Source organism: Rhinatrema bivittatum, chromosome 16 (assembly GCF_901001135.1).
Source record: "Rhinatrema bivittatum chromosome 16, aRhiBiv1.1, whole genome shotgun sequence".
NCBI classification, from domain to species: Eukaryota; Metazoa; Chordata; class Amphibia; order Gymnophiona; family Rhinatrematidae; genus Rhinatrema; species Rhinatrema bivittatum.
Genome location: NC_042630.1, coordinates 74726757 through 74742066, shown reverse-complemented (window position 1 = coordinate 74742066; position 15310 = coordinate 74726757). Strand labels below are relative to the sequence as shown.

General features: G+C 41.1%; 1 protein-coding gene across 1 annotated transcript in view; it reads right to left on the bottom strand.

The window, feature by feature from the left end:
• LOC115078196 (misshapen-like kinase 1) overlaps positions 1-15310 on the bottom strand; it is a 1532819-nt gene that overhangs the window by 13555 nt on the left and 1503954 nt on the right. The window contains 2 exon segments of the mRNA XM_029580940.1: positions 5232-5371; positions 7140-7299. Coding sequence (XP_029436800.1) covers positions 5232-5371; positions 7140-7299 — 300 coding nt within the window.

The following is a 15310-nucleotide window of genomic DNA, read 5'->3' as shown; positions in this document are numbered from 1 at the left end:
CTGGTCGAACTGTCAACAGCACGGAGTGGGGAAATTTTTGTAACTCATTTAATTAATTAATTAATTAATTAATTAATTATTTTTTTTTTTTTTTTAAATCGATTTGCCCCAGGGGGCAAAGGGGGGACCTTCCACCTCCTCCTGCATGCTCATTAAAAGAAATTTAAGCAGGAGGAGGGAAAAATCCAGAAACAAAAACGAGCCCAAAAATCCCGGGAGGGGGAGGGGAAGGGAAAGGCGAGGGGATGACAAAAAACCCTTCCTGGGGGGGCTCAAATCGGGGGGTAGCTGCAAAAAAATCGGCCCCCCAGCCCCAGGGAGCTCCGAAAACGGAGCCACTAAAAAATCCAAAATGGCCACCGTTCCCGGGCTTCCCAACCCTTGAACGGCCTGGCCAAGCTCTGGGGACGGGATCCCCGGGCTAAATTTGCCTTCCCTGCCGAGGAGGGACCTTCCCCACCCGGCAGGGAGGCATAGAAGAAACCCTCACGGCAAAAACTCGATGGGGGCTGGCAGAAAAGAGGCAGGCTGCCTGCCCGCGGCAAAGATAGAGCCGCTCTGAGGAGAAAAAAGGCTGCAAAGAAAAAAATGATTGACAGCCTGCAGGGCCGGAGAGAGCAGGAGGGAAACCTGCTGCCTCCTGCCTGTCTGGCTGCCAGTTCAATGCCTGCTATGACCAGAAAAATTAAAAAATGCTGGTCAACTGCTGCAAATAAGTTAGAGGTAGGTGAGTACTTGCAACTTATTGAAGTTTAAACTTTTTTTTTTTTTTTTACTGAGCGCAGCAGCGGGTTCAAAAACCCTCTCGGCAGCCAGAGGGGGGAAAGACACCCCGAGAGCCTCGGTCCCCACACCTGGAAGTGTACACGGACTCAGGCTATGCAGCGCAAAATGGGCAAAGCCCCCCTGAGCCCGGCAAGAGCTGGGAGACGGAGCCGTCTCCCACACAGAAAAAGGAAAAATCAGTAAAAAGTAAAACCGTCACTTTTTTTTTTTTTTTTTTTTTTACAAGAGAGAACTAATAGAAGTACTTGCTTGAGCCTAAAAGAGAAGAAAAGGCTGACTAGCCTACAGCAGAGAACCGAAGGGGAGATGCTACACCTGCTGGAGACAGACGAATACTGAAGGGTTAGAGGATAGGGTCTGTCCTGATATAGGGCATCCGTCAAGTTTTAGTCTGTCTCCACCTGCTGGAAAGGAGGCTCAACCCACAGTCTGGACTGATCCGGGTACGTACAGGGAAATTAACATTAAATACATCACATAAATGTAAAGGACTCTGATTTACACATCCCCACTCCGATAGCAACCTAAATTAACTTGGAACTCAATAATATTAAGAAGTTGACAGGAGTCCAGCAGTGAGATGAGGACCTTCCAGTCTTTTGCATAGAGTGCCACATGTATGATTGTCTACCAGTTGGTGAGATGTTGTATATATGTGCTCCCAGTGCAAAGAACTCTTGGCTCTCAGGGGTAGATTTTAAGAGGCGCGCGAACAGCCTACTTTTGCTTGCGCATCAGACTCAAGCAAAAGTACGCTGGATTTTAGTAGATACGCGCGGAGCCGCGCGTATCCACTAAAATCCGGGATCGGCGCGCGCAAGGCTATCGATTTTGTATAGCCTGCGCGCGCCGAGCCGCGCTGCCTCCCCCCGTTCCCTCCAAGGCCGCTCCGAAATCGGAGCGGCCTCGGAGGGAACTTTCCTTTGCCCTCCCCTCACCTTACCCTCCCTTCCCCTACCTAACCCACCCACCCGGCCCTGTCTACACCCCCCCCTTACCGTTGTCGGGGGATTTACGCCTCCCAGAGGGAGACGTAAATCCCCGCGCGCCAGCGGGCCTGCTGCGCGCCGGGCCGCGACCTGGGGGCGGGTACGGAGGGCGCGGCCACGCCCCCGGGCCGTAGCCACGCCCCGTACCCGCCCCCAAAACGCGGCCGACACGCCCCCGAAACGCCGCGTCGACCGGGCCCGCCCCCCGACACGCCCCCCTCCGAAAACCCCGGGACGTACGCGAGTCCCGGGGCTCTGCGCGCGCCGGGAGGCCTATGTAAAATAGGCTTCCCGGCGCGCAGGGCCCTGCTCGCCTAAATCCGCCCGGTTTTGGGCGGATTTAGGCGAGCAGGGCTCTGAAAATCTACCCCTCAGAGAATAAGACCAATCTCTGGAAGCTAAAGTGGCAGATAAGGAGGAGCTGAGGCAGATAGAAAGGTACATAGAAGAAATCTTCAGAAACTTAGTAGCCATGTCCTAAATCCAGTCCAACAGCTTCATACTACTCCTAGGGGTCACCTGGTGTAGCATTAAGTGATCTTGTAGCAAGGACCTGCTCTCCACATGATGCATTATCCTCACACACAGAGAATGAGTATCCAAGGGCTAATGCCCAGGAGGGAAGGGTTAGGTCAGTTGTCAGTTAGTGATTCAATTATTAGGAATGTAGACAGTTGGGTGGCTGATGGATGCGAGGATAGCACCGAAGGGGCGCGACAAAGGGGCTCTCCCCTTTGTGCTCCCCTTCGTGCTAACCTTTGTGCTTCTTTTAAAATAATTTAATTTATGTTTTTCTTTTTAATTAACCTTTATTAAAGTTGTTTAGGTTTTTGTTTTGTTAACATTTGTTTCGTTTTAGATGTTCAATGTATTAGACTAAGGAATTATATTTCCTGCTTATTCAGTTTCACTGTAAACCGGCCTGATTTGCATTGTATGCAAGAATGTCGGTATATAAAAATTAAAAATAAATAAATAAATAAATAAATAATTTGCTTGCCTGATGCTAAGCTGGTGGACTTCAAGTGTCACCTAAATAAGATTTTAGATAGTGCTGGAATGAAGCAGACTGTCGTGGTACATGTGGGTACCGACATAGAAAGGTATGGGAGGGAGCCAAATTTAGGCTATTAGGAAGAAAGTTGAGATCCAGAACCTTGAGGGTAGCATTCTCTGAAATGCAGAGCTCCAGAGTTTCAATATGCGGATGAGACAATGGTGCAGGAAAGAGGGCTTTAGTTTTATTATGAACTGGGCAACATTTTGAGGAAGAGGGGATGGGCTCCATATTAACCAGAATTGAACCAAGCTGCTAGCAATAAACTTCAAAAAGGAGATAGAGTAGCTTTTTTTTTTTTTTTTAATTCTTTATTTATAACTTTTACATGTTACAATAACTAAAGATATACAAGGTACATTATCTTTGACAGATCATCTGTAATCACAAAGGAAATTTCTTCAAAACCAGGAAGTTTAACATTTACAAATCATGTCAAAGAAAATAGTGCTTAAGGCAGTATTAAGCTAATTCCTCAAATATTGGAACGGTTCTTATTAAATATCATATGTAAGGAAAATACACAATTAAGACTCAATTTTCATTTATTAACCGGCTCTTTTTCTCCGAGAAGATTCTTGAGACCGTCTGGGTCTAAAAAGGAATAATTCTTGCCATCTAGCTTTACTATACATTTGCAAGGATATCTTAAACTAAAGTATCCACCCTTTTCTATTACTCCCTTTCTATACTGCAAAAATTTTTTCCTTCTTATCTGTGTAGATCTTATTAAATCCGGATATATCCAAATTTTTTGGCCATAGAATGTTAAGGACCTATTACAAAAGAAGGTTCTCATTACATTATCCCTGTCGGTAGAGAAGGCAAATTGAACGAGAAGAGTTGCCCTAGACGAGATCTCTATTTCGTCTTGGGATTTCTGTAATAGATCAGAAAGATCTATAGAGTCCCCATCAATTGGTTTACCTTCCTGTTTTCCTGTTGTTTCTATTTCTAGCTCTTTCTTTTTATTTCCCAAATAATACACTTTTACTATTACAGGCAATAATTTCTCAGGAATTTTTAATATTTGCAACATGTAATTTCTAAACAGTTCTAGTGCATCTATTTTTTTAATTACAGGGAAATTATTTACTCTTACATTTAGCGATCTTACCGCATTTTCAAGGTTTTCCAATCTTTTTTCTATTTCATTTTCATTTTTTATTTGGTGGGTCTGAATTTTCTCAAGGTATCCTTTTCTACAAGGTATCGCTTTTCTATCTCTTTAATAACCTCTTGTTGTTTTCCCAATTCATTAGTATTTACTACTAATAAATTGGATGTTTTTATCACTACTTCAGTTAAGTTATTAATAGAAGTATCTATTTTAGCCATATAATTCCATAGCGATTCCATGGTAATATTTACAGGCTTCTTAGGTATATTAGATGATTTAATTGTTACTGAGATATTTTCCTGATCTGCTATTAATTGTTTCCCAATCTTGGGTGTACTCGTTTCTCTCGGACTAATGACAAGGTTTTCCCTCTTACTTAGTTTTAAACTAACTTCTTTCTTACTTTGTTGGATAGTTTCCAGATTTAAAGCCCCTTGTACAAGACTATCCTGATTATCCAAGACAGTCTCATTCCTCTCATTGATATCACCTGGAATTTCAGGGGAATCCCCTTTTCCTTTCCCAGGTGGCAATGGCGTTTCCGGTGCTCCAGGGCTAAGTGATACCTCAATGGCCAGAGGTGAGCCCTCCCGTTCCGTTGGTTCAACCTCAACGGCCAGCTCGTCTGGAGTATTTTGTGAGTCTATCCATTGCAGTACTGTCTTTTGTCCGGTTTCCAATGTAGAGAGTAGCTTTTAAACTAGAACATGGGGGAAAGATCTACTGTCCAGCATCATGTTGAGGTTTCAGGCTCTTACCTGCCATTGACTTCTCTAGAGCTTCCATTTTCCTGGCATGGTGTTGCTGCAACCTAGGAGATATCCAACCACAGCTGTAGCTGTTGGAAAAATCAAGGTCTAGGCACAAGCAGCGATAGCAGATGAAGTGCATATATGTGATGGACATCCTGCACCTGCAGATACAAGCCTTGAAGACAATGACCTCTGCCTTGAGAGGGGCTGCTGAGGCAGTGGCAAAAAATTGAAGAATCAGCAAGTAGTAGTAAGGCACAAGGCCAAATAGTTGAAAAAATTTAATACAAACAGACTGGGACACATCCCTTGTAGTAGCTTGGATGAAGAAAGACCGTGAAGCTCACGAGGCAATGTGTGCGCTTGGGAGCTCCCACACTGGCCTTCTGGCTAATTCATCCCTGCTTTCTGATAGAGAAAAGTATGGTAGTCATGGTAATGTGAACATTTTATTTACTTTCATTTGGCCAGTATATTGAATACTATCTCATCAGTAAGGTGTAAGAGGGGGGCAATGTTTGTCGTACCTTGTCGTTCCGCTCACACAAGAACTTGAGGCGCTGGGCTCGCTTATGCATGAAGACTCCATCCAAATGTCCTGTCTCCACAGAGCGGATTTCTATTGCCTTCTCTCCCCAGCCCATGATCTGATTGGAGCAGATGTATGCTGGGAAGGCAGAAAGAATGCCTGAGTTAGGAAAACAGGCTGATTACAGTCAGAAAGTGATGGAACTAGTCAGATACACAGGATCCTCATTTCCTTCAAGGATGAAGCAGACATCTCACAAAGGTACACTAGGAGCATGATGGCAGTGTCATCTGTAGTTAAATTTTACACACACAAGTATTAGAAGAACATAACATATCTCTGAATGTAAGACAAATGGAACTGATTGTGTCATTTCTTATTTTAAAACAGTGATATCCTCACTTAGCAATTCTCTTACTTCCACTTGTTCACAGCAACAATTTTATACAATAGTCACAACACTAATACATATGGGCCTGATGCATGGCTTATATTTTATCATATGTATTATTGAGCATCTTTTGGAAAGGTGGGTGTAAAACATGAAATACATTTATGAAAGTAGCTTACACTATATAAGCTCTTTAAGGAATGGACAATGTAATCACTGTGAACTTTACAGTGCTATAGAAATAACAGAGTTGTTATTATTAATTAACTGCTATTTCCAGCACCATCTATGAAATTATGTTAAATGATTTGGAGGCAGGGGGAAAGACAGCAATGATGTTGTTGGCCGTCAAGGATAAGAACATAAGAATACTTTCACGGAATGATATAAGGTACAGAAATTTAAGAACCTCCTTTAAAGGACATCATTGGCCAAAGAACTTATATTCTGTTCCATAGTCACTTCAATGTTTGAGATCACAGTGAGAAGTTAAATTCTATTTGTTTCCCTCAGTTGTTTCACCCCTATGTAAATATATCACCCATCACCTGATCCTTTTACTTTACAACTTTTTACAGTTTTGAAAACAATCACCCTGCAATTACTTGTACATTTTGGAAACATCATCCTCGGCTCATTCTGCACTGACCTGATGAATGGAGCAGAGATCCTGAGAGCTAGTCACATAGGCAGTCAGATAAAAGGGTCTAATTTGCAACTTGTTTGATGATACTTCATTTCTATGTATCTAAATGGACTAACTGGACAAACATATCCTTTATTCAAGATTAAAAAGAAACAAACAAATGTCTCTTTTAATCAACTTAATTGATCATGGAGATCAATTAAGTGTCTATCTCAGCCAGTTATTCAAATGCTGAAAAATGGAATCTTGTACTGAATTCAGATGTTTGAACCTATGCTATGCAATAAACTTGCAATGTTAAATCTATTTTTTTATAGTATGATTCCCCAGAGATATTTACTTAGTGAAAAAGATAAGATAATGCTATAAAATGTATTTTAAATATGCAGGAAAACACACCCTAAATCAGTGGACTCCATTGCGAATTTAAGAGAATACCTGGAAACAAATGCTTCAAATCTCAGAATGTATTAATGTCAATGGAGGACCTTGATTAAGCAAAGAAAGGTAATTACATGATGGCAACCAGGCTGAACAAGAGCAAAGAGCAATTTGAATCTAGAGAAATAATAGGAAACAATGAAACTGCAATTTCACTGTGAGATTAATTTTTCTCTGCTATAATTCATCTGTAATTTGTTAACTCTCAGTGGCGGCACTAAATACAGTAGGAAGGTGCAGTAGGAAGGTGCCTTTCATAGCATAAGAAAGTCAGAAATACTCACTTCCACTTAAACACGTCAGCACAAACTGTATGAAGATGCTTTTCTATGTAACCAGACACTTCTCTGACAAAACAGTTTGCTCATAGCCCTCTAGGCAACTTTTTCAGTGCTTCAGAGTGTGCATTGGAATTAAGAAGTCCTTACCCACGGAAGTAGGCATCTCGCCCCACTGCAGCACTACATCCTTGATGATTCGACCGTAGGTGTTAACATAGACTCCCTCGTCCTCATAGCACAGTAGCATTTCCATGCCATCCGCATTGGGCAGGAAAATGATTGCGTGTGGGTTTATCTGGCTCTGGATCTGAAACAGGGAAGGAAGAAAAGTGTAATCTATCAATGCTAATGAAGGGATGGGGAAGGGGCACCTGGCATGCTGCTGACTTCAGTAAGATGACACACTGCATAGAAAACACATTCCAAATATTTTGATGGTGAAACAAGACATTTTCAGTATAGTTCTGGGAGATGTGTCACTTGTAAGTGCTGTTGCTGAAAATTAAGAATTAATCTAATGCTTCTGTAAATGAGCTTGAGACCACATTGGATGTTTTTTTAAATATAATTTTGAAGAGCTGGAGTCCTCTGAGATTTGAAAAAGGTAGTCTCAAAGTTCATGTACAAGATCCTTTGATTCTTTTTGGATAATTCCTCTTTTGGTCCAATAAAATTTATCACAGCATCCACAGAATCCATTTAATTTTCAAGACTGAGACAGTTTCTCGAACTCTGTACTAAAGTGAAAATTAGAGGAGATAAGGAGCTGGATATAACATGAGAATTACATTTGAGAAAAAAAAATCACATTTCACCTGGTGTGAACGTCGCTACCATACTTGCCATGCATATTTTCAAAACAGCGCATTACTAAAACAGAAATGGTAGAAATAACAAGAGTATAATATAAACAGATATACCTCAACCCAGAACCCTATGGGACAATGCATTCTGCAGCTAACACTGCGATTGTAAATTTCCCATAATATAAACATTGGTCTCAGTATTTTTATTCACAGTTTTTCCATTGTTGTATTTAATAAAATATTCCTTAATGAGAATAAGAATGCTTCATTCTACTATATTCCTTCAAATTAATGTCTTCAATGAACTAAGTCCAAAATTTGGTAGTCATCAACAATGTTGTCATCATGATTCCATATATCTTTCAAAAACAGATCATAAAATAATTCACCCAATACAGTTCTGTATTTTGAGAAAATATCTGCATGAGGAGTACTGCACATTCAAACAGTCTTGGTATCAACCTACACAGTGGAAAAAGGAAAATGTATTTATATGATTCAAGGGATTATAGTATGTACCAATCAATTAAAACCAATATATTATATGCTGATGGATTGAATCAATGACCTCTATTATCTACTCTAATATGTGACTTTGATATAAGCATTAAGACCTGTCAAATCATGCTAAATTCAGTACAAATATCCCAAATGCCCACAACTCAGGACTGGTGTCTGGTCGATATTGATTCATAAAGGCTGCTAATGAATATAATGCTGGATTCTAAGTACACATAAAAATTTAATTTTACCTGATAATTTCCATTCCTTGAGTTCAGTCAGAGCAGTCCAGACGCATGGGTTATGCCCATAAACCAGCAGATGGTTTATGGGCAGCAGACAGAGCTTAATAAGTTTGCCACCTCTTATAGGTCCCATGCTGACCTAAGCCTATCAGTAACCCCAAGCTAAAAAATAATTTATGAACATTACTTCACTGAGTGGAACTAATGAAAAACATTTACATGTAGGAATGAGAAATAGGCTAACAAATAAAGAATGGACTTGCCACTCTTCATATAGTAGTAACTCAAAAAAAGAAAAAAAAAAAAAGAAAAGAAATCCCCTCATAGGCCAATCAAATCCAAAAAAATGAAAATCCATTTGGCAGAATAGGGAGAGTTCTGGACTGATCTGCCTGGATTCAAGGAAAGGAAACTATCAGGTAAGATTTAATTTCTCCTTCCTTTTCAACCAGCTAGACCAGCCTAGATGCAAAGGGATGTACCCAAGCTACCTCTGAAATAGGCAGAAAACTGCCAAACCCACTCTGACCATTTCTAGAAGTCAAAAGAAAGGCTTCCTTTTTAACTTGAAGGTCTAGTCTGAAAGACTTAAAAAATACCAGACTGCAAAATCCCAAAGGAGCTCTAGCCAAGAAAATGCTTGCACTCTAGAAGAAGGTAGTCTCATACTATTTGGTAAGGGAAAAAGGGAAACCCTTATCAACAGAGACTACTCCGATTACTTCCTTAGTCTAGAGTTGCTTTGCTTTTCCTTAGGGCCATCGACCAGTATAAACAGATGTCCCTATTGTCTGAACTCCTATGTGATTTTAAAAAAGAATAATTTTTTGCATTTTAAACAATGAAACTGAGAACATTCCCATCTGAAAAATACCATAAGAAGGAGGGAAGACTTGCTAACTGTTTGAGGATGAAGGCTGGAACAACCTTCAGAAGGAGATGGAACTATATGAGTTCACACCATCAACTCAGAATAAAAACCAAAAATACATCCTTAAAATCAATAAACTTAATGGGAAACTCCTACAATAACAGGAGTTACCAGAAGAACCATACCTTATTCAATTTAAAGAAGGAAGTGCTCCTTCAATGGTGGTCTAATGCGCTATCACGGGATGTCAGTCTTTTGGCTGTGGTGTGATGGGTGCAGCCCAGCAAGTGAACCAGCTAGGCTCATTTCAACAGCAGGTGGACACACTCGAGCTGGGACTAGAACTAGGCTTCACCTTTACCAGCCTCTTCTACCGTAGGTTGAGCCCTTTGTTTTGGAAGCTAGCAGGACTTAGGCGAGAAACCAGCAAGACAGCAGTCAGAGTGGACAGGCAGGCAGCGAACGGTCAGGCAGTCAGAGCGGTCAGGCAGGCAGCGAACAAAGAAGAGTCTGTATACAAGCAGGGGTCAAGGCAGGTGGCAAACAGGCAGTGATGGTATCCGGGTAGGGGTCAAGACAAGCAGAAATCAGGTGAAGTTAGAATCCAGGCAAGAGTCAGGTAATCAGTAGACAATCCAAGAGGCAAGGGCAGAGAGGATGGAGAAAGAAGTCAAGAACTAGGTCTAGGCAAGGCAGAGACAGGTGAGAACTGGAAGAGGCAAGGCAAAGACAGGCAAGACAGAAGCAGAACACTAAACAACCAATGCTGCAGGCAGAAAGCTTGGCCGGGGACCTGTTACTGAGATGCTTGGTGTCATGTCAGCGCCCGCAGGAAATGCAGACTGCATGGTCTGAAAAGGGCTTCAGGAAGTGAGGTGGATTCAACCAGGCCCTAAGTTGCAGCATGCTGTAGGTAGCTATCCCTGGAGTATCTGGAGGTTTGGGGTGTTAGATGTGTTCTCCTTTAAGGAAACTACCATATCTGGACAGGAGGATAAGGGTTATCTAAACCAGACATGATTATTTACTCTTTCAGATAATAGAAGACTATGGGGCACTCCATGAAGTTAGCAAGTAGTGCCTTCAAAACAAATCAGAGAGAATTATTTTTCACTCAACATGCAATTGAACTCTGGAATTCATTACCAGAGGATATGGTTAAGGCAGTTAGCTTAGCTGGGTTTAAAAAAGGCTGGGATAAGTTCCTGCAGGAGAAGTCCATAAACTATTAATCAAATTAACTTAGGGAAAAGCCACTGCTATTATTGACATTAGTAGGATTGGATCTATTAAAAGTGCGGGTACTTGCCAGGACCTTGTATCCTGGATTGGCCACTGTTGGAAACAGGATGCTGGGCTTGATGGCCCCTCAGTTTGACCCAGCATGGCAATTTCTCATGTTCTTATGACCTCTGTAGGAGGCAACAACTGCTATTTAAACCTGAAGGAATTGAAGTCAAGCCATTCTTAATTGCCTTGCAAAAATTCCAAAGTGGAAAGCAAGAAAGCCTCATGCAACCCAAGGATGTGGATTTTTTCCTGTAATACAAGAGAGTGATCATGAACTTCAAAGAATAGTCCATTTATTTATTTATTTATTTTTATTAAGATCACTTTAGAGGCAAGCTGAAGACAAACAGAGCCAAAATCTCATGCTCCACCAGCTTCTGGAACCATAATTGTCCGTCCCCCCCGCCCCTTGAGATAGGAACAACAGCTCCACGATCAATAGCCTGACTAGCTCTGCATATACCAAGGATAGACTGAACGATGGTGGACCACCAATTTCATGAAGCTGATGCATTAAACAGCCTGCACACTGGGCCCAATGCAGGAAACACATAGAAGACTATCTTTCTGCCAAGTTTGAAACCTTATATCCAAAATGGAGGAGCTTTTCTCTTTAACTGAATAACCAATCTACTTGTTAATTAGTCAGTTGCCATTAGATCTATCAATGGCTGCCCCCATCATCACATAATCAATGCAAATGCATTCTGAGACAGACCTAATACCTGGGAATAGAGTGCAGCAGCTAGGGGGAAAAACATTTGCTTATTCATCATCTTCTTCTGCCATGAGCGACGGGGAAATGGTTAAAAAGTGAAGGTATTTTTCTATCCAATTCATCAGAAGACCTGCTTCTTCCACCTGTAAAATTTGGTTCCACCTTGGTGATTTGCATATATCATTGTGGTCGTATTGTGTGACAAAATCTGACTGCCTGACCTCGCAGAAGAGGAGCAATTGGAATAAGTGACAACCTTACTACTCCAATATCCAGGCGATTGATGTGTCACTTAATCTTCTCCTGCACCCAAGGTGCTTGATCCACTAGACTCTGGGAATAAGTGCTGCACTCCAATGGGCTGTCATCCGTTGTCACTGTTATCCAAAGGAGGGCTTGATATCTACTTCCTTATTCAACTTCTGGGTTAGGAGTCATCCATCCCAAATCAACCTCTGCCTGCACTGGAACCGTGAGTGCGATTGCCTTTTCCTGCAACCAAGGAATCCCTCTGAACAGGAAGGCCTTCTGCCAGGAGCACTTTTGGGCTCTTATTCAGGGAATCATCTTCATGTCTGCCAGCAGAGTCTTAACACCTATTGATACCAAATGAAGCACTCCTCAAAGCCAGCATGAACTGTTCTTCAGTCTGTATTTTCTAGATTCATAAATCACCTATACATAAGGGACTAGGCGATGTACACAATAAACATAACAAAAATGACTTACACACATGAACAGGACAGAACTGCTGTTCTTATTCTAGTCTTATTTGCTTTATTCCACCGGGCTCAGAACTATTACCTATATGAAAAACAGCTGAACAAGCATTACTATCACAGCCACTCTCTGTTCCTAGGAGAATGACAAAGAAAAACCTGTACAATTAGGTTGGAAGCTTTCAAGACTTATCTAATTTCAATTATGAATTGAAGTGATGAGGGCCCATCTCTGGTACAAAATCTGCTAAATGACAACCAAACATCATTTATATTTATTAAAATTTATGAACTGCTCAACACAAGAAGGCCTAGGTCCATATGCCTTCAAGGTAAGGTATGGGAAAGCTCTAGTACCCTCAGACTTCCCTTGTTTCTTTCCCTTCAGGAGAACCAAAAGGACTGAAATCTATTAAAATGCCTATTCTTCCTAGAATTAGAAAATAGATTCCAGAAGATATCTGTGGCTTATCCAATAGTATAAAATTCAAAAACTGACAAACGGGTTACCCAGAATGCATTATAGAAAACCTTGCTGGTATCATACTTAGTACAAGGCAGCCAACTATGGCCTAGATTTACCTATGTCGCAAGGCTCCCTGAATCCCGCGGTAATGGGGGGCGAAACGGGGGGACGGTCCTGCGATAGCCAGCAGCAATCGCACCTCCACGGTGCGATCGCTGCCAGCATCGTGCCAAATAACGGGCAGTAAAAAGGATGTGTATCTTTCGCTGTCTGAGAAGTCTTCGCAGAGTCGGCCCCGGTGCCACCCCGACTCCTCCTCTTCCGGGGCCGACTGTGCCCCGAACTAGCTATCACACCCGTGAGCTAGCAAGCTAGCTAATGCACCCGTACGATAGCTTTAGAAAATAACCCCCTATGTTCGGTGAAAGCACAGTATTATAATTATCTACCAGACTTGTGCTTTATGAATGCTTTACTGTTTTGTTTTCTTTTGTAATTAAAACTCTTATGCCAGCTGTTCATATACTGTTTCAACAGGTCCCAGAGAATTAGTATTAGAATTCCAACTTATAGTATATGAACAGCTGCCATAAGAGTTTTAATTGCAAAAGAAAACAAAAAAGTAAAAAAATTGTCTTAATTCACAAAGCACAAGTCTGGTAGACAATTACCATATTTTTCACTTCATAAGACGCACCTGAGCATAGGTGGCACCTAGGATTCAGAGGGGGAAAATAAAAAAAAAAAAAAATGGTGTGCTAAACCGGCTCTGTTCCCAGGCGTCTTTGGGTCTTATGGAGCAAATTAGGGGAGTGCATAAAATTCTTTTTGGGCCCCATTTCGTTTTCGGGTCTGGGGAGGGCCATTTCGGTCCACTCCCCAGATCAGAAAACTTTTATCGTTCTCTTTCTGTGGGAAAAAAAACCCTACCCCCCCCCCCCCATCCCAACCCTTTAAATTTAATTAACTACAACCCCCCACCCTCCTGACCCCCAAGACTTGCCAAAAGTCCCTGGTGGTCCAGCAGTGATCTCCTGCACTTGGGCTGATAATATGCCATAAATTAAATAAATAAATCGAGGTAGAAGTAATGAAAATAGCTAACAGATACTTTATCTCACATGAAGTTAAAGATCTTGGAATCTTGCTTGTAGCAAAATAAACTTAAAAAGGTGGATAAATAATATAATTAAAGAAGGTTATTTTAAACTAAATGTCCTAAAAAGATTAAGACTGCTGCTTCATATACAAGACTTCAGAACAGTTCTTCAAGCACTCATTTTCTCAAAAACCGACTACTGCTTCTTCCACCAGACCGCTCCAACTTCTGCAGAATTCAGCTGCCAGAATACTAACTAATACTAGGAAAACTGAACATATAACCCCTATTCTAAAAGAATTACATTGGCTTCCTATCACAAATCGTATCTAGTTCAAAACTCTATCATTAATCCATAAGACCCTCAATAATGACAAAGTTGAATGGCTCACTGCTGCCTTACATTTTCATACCCCACAAAGAACCACAAGATCAGTAAGTAATGGGACATTACCTATCCCATCCCCTAAATCAGCACATCTAAACACTGTTAGAGAAAGAAAGCTGTGATCATTCACTAATTTATGAATCCAATTCAGAAGCAAAATAGCAATGGAATCCATTAAATGGACCAATACCTGGACAAGATGCCAAGTTGCTAGTTGGAACTTGCAGCATTACATTAAAATTGGGGTGGTAAAAGATTCTCACATAATTTCTCTATTCTGAGAAACCTGAAATTTACCATTGTGTTTTGGCTCAGATTGTCTTAATCAGATTAGAAGCCTTCTCTTCTTTGACCAAACAACCGGATCATAGCTGGCACATTGACGGATGGGAGTGGAGATAGGGGATCCATATTCAGAGTTTCTGAGAACTCCAGACTAAACTCCGGACTGGAGGGTCCAAAGCCAGCTGAAAAGTTTACTCTAACAAGCCCTCCTCCCCCCTCACTTTCGGAAGGAGAGACTTCTTTGAGAGCTTCAACTTCCCGTTTCAATCTTTCTAGATCTACACACAACAATGCATTGCAGTGAATTCAAAATGGGCCCCTCTTGGGAGGAGGGCAGGAAATGGCCAATTGACTTTTACCCATCTTATACTGTATGTATAATTAATTAATAAAGTTCAAATTAGTTTGATTTATGTAAATGTTTGTGCGAAGTAGGTAGACATCCAAAACTTAACTTTTTCTGAGGATCACTACTGGTTTGATCAAATGCAAGGCAGTAATATTGTAGCTGATTAAATCTAGTTCATGAAGTCCAAGGTTGGGTATTAAGTAATACATAAGTTTCCATCAACTGGATGGATTTGATGGGGTAATCTTTTTTTCACTCAATGATGAGGATGGATATCTGAAAGGAAAAGCGATCGTGGAAGTGTCAATATAATTGACAGAGAAATTGGAAATGGTGTACTCAAGGATGATGGAAGATAACATTCTTTTGAAAGCTCTTTTTAAAAGACATCTACAGCTTTTACAGTTATTTGTCCATTATTTGAAGAGGATGTATATTTTTTTTCTTTCTTGAGAAGTTGTTCTGTGATTTTTGGGCCATACATATGAATGATATGACTAGGTAAAAATAAGCACTGGAAATTTGGAAGACATGGTTGGATGAAATAGTATTCAGCAAGTATTCAGGAAATTTGAAAGCAG